The 6,480-nt window shown below is 53.4% G+C and overlaps 2 protein-coding genes across 2 annotated transcripts; one reads left to right on the top strand and one right to left on the bottom strand. All coding sequences in view use genetic code 12, as the record gives it.

The window, feature by feature from the left end:
* Window positions 1–336: 336 nt before the first annotated feature.
* On the top strand, window positions 337–2,271 carry CAS5 (Cas5p; the record flags this gene model as incomplete). The annotated part of the gene is made up of 1 exon (XM_034155163.1): window positions 337–2,271. One exon carries the CDS (start codon window positions 337–339, stop codon window positions 2,269–2,271), a length of 1,935 nt encoding a protein of 644 aa, XP_034012670.1.
* Window positions 2,272–3,997: 1,726 nt separating this feature from the next.
* On the bottom strand, window positions 3,998–5,215 carry AAT22 (Aat22p; the record flags this gene model as incomplete). Its single annotated transcript, XM_034155162.1, has 1 exon — window positions 3,998–5,215. One exon carries the CDS (start codon window positions 5,213–5,215, stop codon window positions 3,998–4,000), a length of 1,218 nt encoding a protein of 405 aa, XP_034012669.1.
* Between the last annotated feature and the right edge of the window lie 1,265 nt (window positions 5,216–6,480).

The following is a 6,480-nucleotide window of genomic DNA, read 5'->3' as shown; positions in this document are numbered from 1 at the left end:
GCCCCCCTCCCCTCGACAAGAGCTCTCGCCTCCAACCCAGCGCCGACTGGACGTGTCGTGTTACCGCCTCGACAAACCGTACCCCCCATTCGCTGGAGAGAACGCTTGGGCTTGATCCCGTGACCGATTGACCTATTATCGTGTATTACCCTTGGCGTTGGTCCCTAAGGTGTTTGCTCCCCTAACCCCGCCCTGGTGAACGAAAGATCGACCTATTCACCACACACCGCAGTCGTCCGTGGTTGTCTGTTACTCCCTATACCTGCAACAGCCTTCCCCTTGACCTGCCGTGGCCACCCCCCTCCCCATATACCCATCAATAACCTATCCCACCGCATGAGCTCGCCGACGCTCCGACTCGACGACGAGCTCGAGTTCGACCTCTTCCCCGCCGACGACACCCTGTTTGCCCTGTTTGGCGAGCCGTTCCCGGCGATGATGGTGGGGCAGCCCCCGCACGCGCCCCCGCTGGCCAACCTGAGTTTCTGCGGCGACCTGCTGGCGCTGACCCAGGCGATGCTGGCGCTGCTGCTGCACCTCCCGCAGCCGCCCCCCGCCGTCACTCCCAGAAGAGCGCTGCGCAAACTGGTGCTGAACCCGATGACCACCACTCCTACGGCGTTAATGCGAATGCTGCCGGTAAACTTGGCTAACGGCACCCAGGGCGCCAAGATCCAGAAGCTGGGCCCGCACCGCAACCACCTGCGCTCGCTTCTGAGGCTCTCCGTCGACTTAAATCAGCAGCTAGCCACGCCGACAATGCCGCAAGTACCGTTCCTGCCCCTGCAGCCTCAGCTTAGCGGTAGCGCCACCGACGAGGTGACGCCGTTGCCGACACCGACGCTGAACTTGGGGGCGCCGCCGCTGTTCCAGGCGCGCCCGTTATATCTGCCAGCGACGCAGCCGCCGCCGCCGTACCCGTTGAATCGCACCGATACCTTGGAGCTGATCAAGATTGAGGACCAGGACGACGACGCGTTCAAGCAGTTGAAGAAAGCCAAGCTGTACTCGCTGATTTCGCTGAAACACCCGCGGCCCCAGCAGCCTCTCTCGTTGGTGAACCCACCGGGACTGGCGCTGGTGGCGCTGATCGCGCCTGGCGTCGACGATTTCCTGGCGCTGCTGACGCCAGGGATGTTTTTTGGCGACGCCCTGCCCATCCACTTTGACCATCAAGTGAATCAAGTGCAACAACAGGTTCAAGCTCAGACTCAGGCGCACGCTCAGGCGCACGCTCAAGCGCACGCCCGCTACCCGCTGATGCGCCCCAAGCCGCCGGTAGACCTCCTAGGCCAGTTTGATTTTGACGACGTTAAGCCGTACGAGAGCAGCGACGAGCTCACGGGTTTGTTACCGCCAATGGCAACGTTCTCCACCGCCAATTCGCTGCAGACGCTGATGAACTCGCTGTTCTCTAGTCTCCCGCAAATGACGCCCCAGGCGTACGCGCCGGCGCCCACATCGGCACACGGAGCGCCGCCGGGAGCACCGCCAGGAGCACCGCCGGAACTGTATCCGTTTCCGCCGATTCAGGAACACTACGAAGACAACCAGATGGTGCCGCCATCGCTGTCGAATCCGGATTACGGCTATCCGCAACCGCAAATCATGTCGCTGTACTACCGCAAACAGCCGCCGGCGGCGCGGGGTTCGCAGGCGCTGCTCCAGAACCTGATCGCCAGCCAGGTGAGCCAGGTGCTGGACATGTACGGTGACTTCCCCCTTGGCGACGGCGAGTTTCCCCCCTCGCTTCCTCCTAGCCACCACCTGAGTGTCGGTAGCCAGGAGTGGTGGACGACGAGCCAGCCGCTCAGCCAGCAACCGAGCCACCAGCCTACCCACCAACAGATGGGGCTTTCGGCGCCGCAGCGGCCAGCTCAAAGCGCCCCTAACATTCTGACCCACGCCCACCAGCCTCAGGCGGTCTCCGCCGGCACCAGCGCTCCGACGCCGCCAGTGGTGCCGGTAGTAACTGCCGACATGCACCGCCTGGTGGCGCTGGCGCTCATGGCGCCCGACTTCAACATTGACATCCCCATCGTGAAGCTGAACCGCCAGGATAAGCTGGACAAAGCTGACCCCAAGAAGAAGCACAAGTGCCCCATCTGCGACCTGAGATTCCAGCGACCGGAGCACGTCAAGCGCCATTTGAAGCTGCACTCGCTGGAAAAGCCGTTTGTCTGCGACGAACCGCTGTGCAACAAACGATTCAATCGTAAGGATAACTTGAAGGCCCATTTGAAGAAAATTCACCACCGCAAGGACTTGTGACGGTGTGGATGCATTTGGCCCATTGGTCCTACGATTTCACGATTTTACTTACCTGTCCCCGAGCACCCCCCTCGTTCATTATCATATCTTCTTTCCCCCGTCCCCGGTTTATTATAGGGACCATTCACACTATCTTTTTTTTATATCGCCATGGGGTCCGCCTCCCTATTTCTAGCGTGAGCGACTCCTTTTTTCGTTAGGTACGGTTTTAATATATACGGTCTTCATTTACATCCGCAAAGACTACTATACTAAACGAAATTGTAGTGAAAACAATCCAGTCAAGTTGTTGGATGTCCTCCCGGCTTTGTCTTTGGTGATGCTGCCATAAATGAAAGTGAGCCTTTGTGAGTTCCTAGATTCTTTCATAAACAAGTAGGCGTGAACTCCATTCGATTCTTATGACAACAATCGTCACAGAAACGAAACCACAGATGATAAATTAAATCAGATTAACTTAACATGATGTGGTTAACAGGCACACTGGACCTCCACTTTAATTACTCTGCCACTAATGGAGAAGATATTGCAACGTTGAACTGTCAAGTTGAAGTGCAGGGCTCGGCATGGCCTACATGGCGTCGCTGGTCGACACAATGGCGGTCCAGCGCCGGCGCTCTAGAAGGCGGCATGCAGAGTGTGTTTCGGGGCTTTACGATTATCGGTAGACAAACTTCAATATTCCTAATTACGAGGTGACAACAAGGTAACAACGTCCCCACACCCAGAGCCAGAAGCAACCCCCTGAACAGGATGGTTTTCACCCCGGCACCGCCAGTACCAACGCTGGTATCACTGGGGGTGGAAGGTGATTCGAGTCGTGTCTGTGAGCTCAAGCTGGGTTTTCTCAAACGCGGAGCATATCACCATGAAGATAATGATGACGATTTTAAATGTATTGGAAGTAGCTTCTTTTCAGTTGTAGGTTTTTGATCTGGCAATGAAATCCCAAGTCGACTTATCATGATATAATCAAGCTTGATTTGTTGTATTACTCGGTACAGATCCTTGAATCGATGCTAGCTTTCAATTACTTTCGTTCGACGCATGCAGCCTTACATAATCGCAGGTTTTTGATCTGGGGTACATGTAGAGAGGCCACGAGTACTAATCGTTAGCATTGTTTCTGAGTTGACATATAGCAGATTGATCTAATTTGTTAAGCCACTTTGAGCGGGGATTTTTGACTGGTCAAGGTGGCGAAATATATCGCGAGCGATGGCGGCTCCAACCGATAACCACAAGATCATAGAGACGCACAATCGTATACAAGTAGTGGCAGATCAGACTCTCCTCTACAGTATAGAACAATTCAATCTTGCCCTCGAAATCACTGATGCCATCATTATAAAAGTCTTAAAGCGTTCCCTCAGTCATTCGCCTGGAAGTGTATATCTCGGAAAACTTGTAAAAAAAAACCACCGCCTTCCTCATTAAAAATTCTCACAAACTTATAATCATGGTCAACACTCTCGCCAACGCTGACAACGGCTTTGCTACCATCAACTACTAGCCACCTGATTTTTAAAACAGCCGGTAAATATACTCCTGAAACTAATCTTTCAGTTCCGTCCGTAGCACGATTGGTATGCTGTTTATCTTTATAACGGGCTACTTGAATTTTGTACCTTAGATCATATGAAGCGAAATGGATGCTGATAAATCTTTAGTTGTAATTTTGACGTATCAAGTCTCGTCTATGCTCGTTATATCATTTCTCCCCTATTTACAAGAAGTGTCTCACCACTTCGTCGACGGCGCGGCAGAAGCACTCAACATTGTTTTCGTTAAGCCCCGCCACGTTCACTCTACCAGTGGGCACGGCGTACACGTGGTGCTCAGTTCTGAGCCGCTCGATATGCTTCGGCTCGAGCCCCAGGTGCCAGAACAATCCGTGCTGGCGGGTGACGTGGTCCCAGTAGCCCGGGGTCTTGTACTTGGTGGTCAACAACTCCAAAATTTGTTGTCTAACTCCGTGGAGTCTGTTAGTGATGGCAGCGACGTCGTCAGCCCATTCCTTCTTCAACTGTTCGTCACCGAAGATAGTAGCGGCTACGCGAGCCCCCCAAGCGGGAGCAAACAGGCACTCGCTACGGAAGTTGACGATGAGATTCAGCTCGATGGCGGCGGCATCGGCAGGGGTCGCGGCGACGGCGTGGACACAGCCGACTCTCTCGCCGTATAAACCCATGTTCTTCAGGAACAGCTGGCACACAAAGAACTCGAGCCCTTGGTCAAACAAGTAGCGCACGGGCCAAGCGTCAGTCTCAGTGCTGCCACTCAGGAACCCCTGGTAGGCGATATCGATGACGAGGAGCAAATTGCGCTCCTTAGCGAGCTTAGCCACAGTTTGCCATTGTTCCTGAGTCAAGTCAGCTCCCGTAGGGTTATGGCAACAGGCTTGCATAACGAAAACCGCCCCCAGTTCCGCTTGTTTCATCGTTTCTTCGATAACGGAGAAGGCGACTTGGTGAGCCTTATCGTCGTAGTACTGGTAGCTCTGCGGGTTACCCCCAACATGAGAGATCATCAGGAAATAGTTACCCCAAGTGGGAACGCCCACGTAGAACTGTTTCCGCTGCATTTGCTTGGTGATGACGTTGAACGCCAGGTGCAACGCCCCCAGCCCCAGGATCGCCTGTTGCGAAGCAATGCGGTTCGGTTGGAGTCTGTCCTTACCAAAGATCACTTCACGAGCACCAGCCACAAATTCAGGGACCCCTTTCATCGTGTGGTAGTTGTGGCCAGGGTCATTTTGAGCGAGCTTCACTTTGGCCTTAGCCACTGAAGGGTAGGTGACAAACTTGCCGTTTTCATCAAAGTAAACCCCAATCAGCACGTCGATCTTATTGGGGTCAGCATCGGCAGCGTAGGCCTGCATCACCTGGATGATGGGGTCAGCGGGCTCTGTTTCGAGGGAAGCAAATACCAGTGTTTGGGTCATCGTGATATGGTTGTATAAGCAGAATGGGATGACTCAAGTACTCGTGAGCGTGGCGTGCACCTTATATGTGGAGGTCATCGCCGGCGGCTCGGTTAGCGTCGGCATCGCCGCCGCACGCACCGCTCGTAATGCCGGAACCGGCGCTCTCGGGTGAAGCCAGTGCGCGCATCACACAGTGGAGTGAACCCCGGATCCCAGGGGTACTACCATGGGGAAAGCGAGATGGGAAGAGAGAGGTTAGTGTTGGAGCGAGATGGGGTAACTAAAGATTGACCGTTACTATATGCTATTGGAAAGAGCTTGAATGACTGGGATATGAAAGTGAGCGGTAATTTCTATTTTGAGGTAATGGCTTGATCCAATTAGGGGTACCCTCAACAGAATATGACGGGGAGGCGTTCAATAATGGCAATCCACTTCGAGGTCTAACTCGTCGGGAATCGCCGTTAGTGCACCCAAGTGAAAGCCGTGTTTTCATAGCGACTTGGATCTTTGATGAATGACGAATTGAGCTGAGTTCCCATGATTGTGTACTAATTGACTTTGACCCAGTGCGATTGCGTGGCATTGACTCCTACAACGCTGCTTATGTTGTTGATGATGCCTAAGGGCGAATGAACTGATAGGAACAGGTTCAATTGTCTAATATAATTCTTCTGACCGAGAGATTCATAGAGGGCCTTGGAGATCACAATATCAGTGCACTACTGAGTACCCATCGACAAACGCCGACAAACCGAGGGGGTCACTTCGTGGCTTAAGTCGATTTCCCACTCGGTTTTCAGGTCTTCGAGGGAAACATACCGCTAATCATCCATTGGAATCAACTCTTTACTCCACCAACTAAAGCCACTGGCGTGATTATGAAGGTTGGGCTGTATGAGGACACCCTATGTTGTGGTGCAGTTGTTTCTTGTTTGCCACCAGTCGTATTCGTGCGTTAAGGATCTCGATTGAATCTTCCTACTGTCGCCGTTGCTACCCCTTCACGACGAAGGATCGCGCGGTTGGGGAATGCTGGACAATTCTCTCAATTTTGGCGGGGCTGTTGACGAGACAACAATGAGAAACAATGGCGACGCGGAATGCTGGGCCCGCCTTTGCCGCTTGGGTCTTTGTCGTCAACCTGAACATTTTTCCCCGAGTGTCTTGCAGAACAGCATAAATATCGAGCCTGTCCCGCTATTATCTCTTCACACTTTCAAGCTTGGTCATGGCTACTTCTCCACTAGAGTATGGTGGCTTGGTTGCCTCTGACACGGCTG

This window comes from Diutina rugosa, assembly GCF_008704595.1.
Source record: "Diutina rugosa strain CBS 613 chromosome Unknown scaffold42_size129173, whole genome shotgun sequence".
Lineage (NCBI taxonomy): Eukaryota > Fungi > Ascomycota > Pichiomycetes > Serinales > Debaryomycetaceae > Diutina > Diutina rugosa.
Note: the sequence above shows the minus strand (reverse complement) of the source record. Positions and strands in the feature narration are given on the sequence as shown.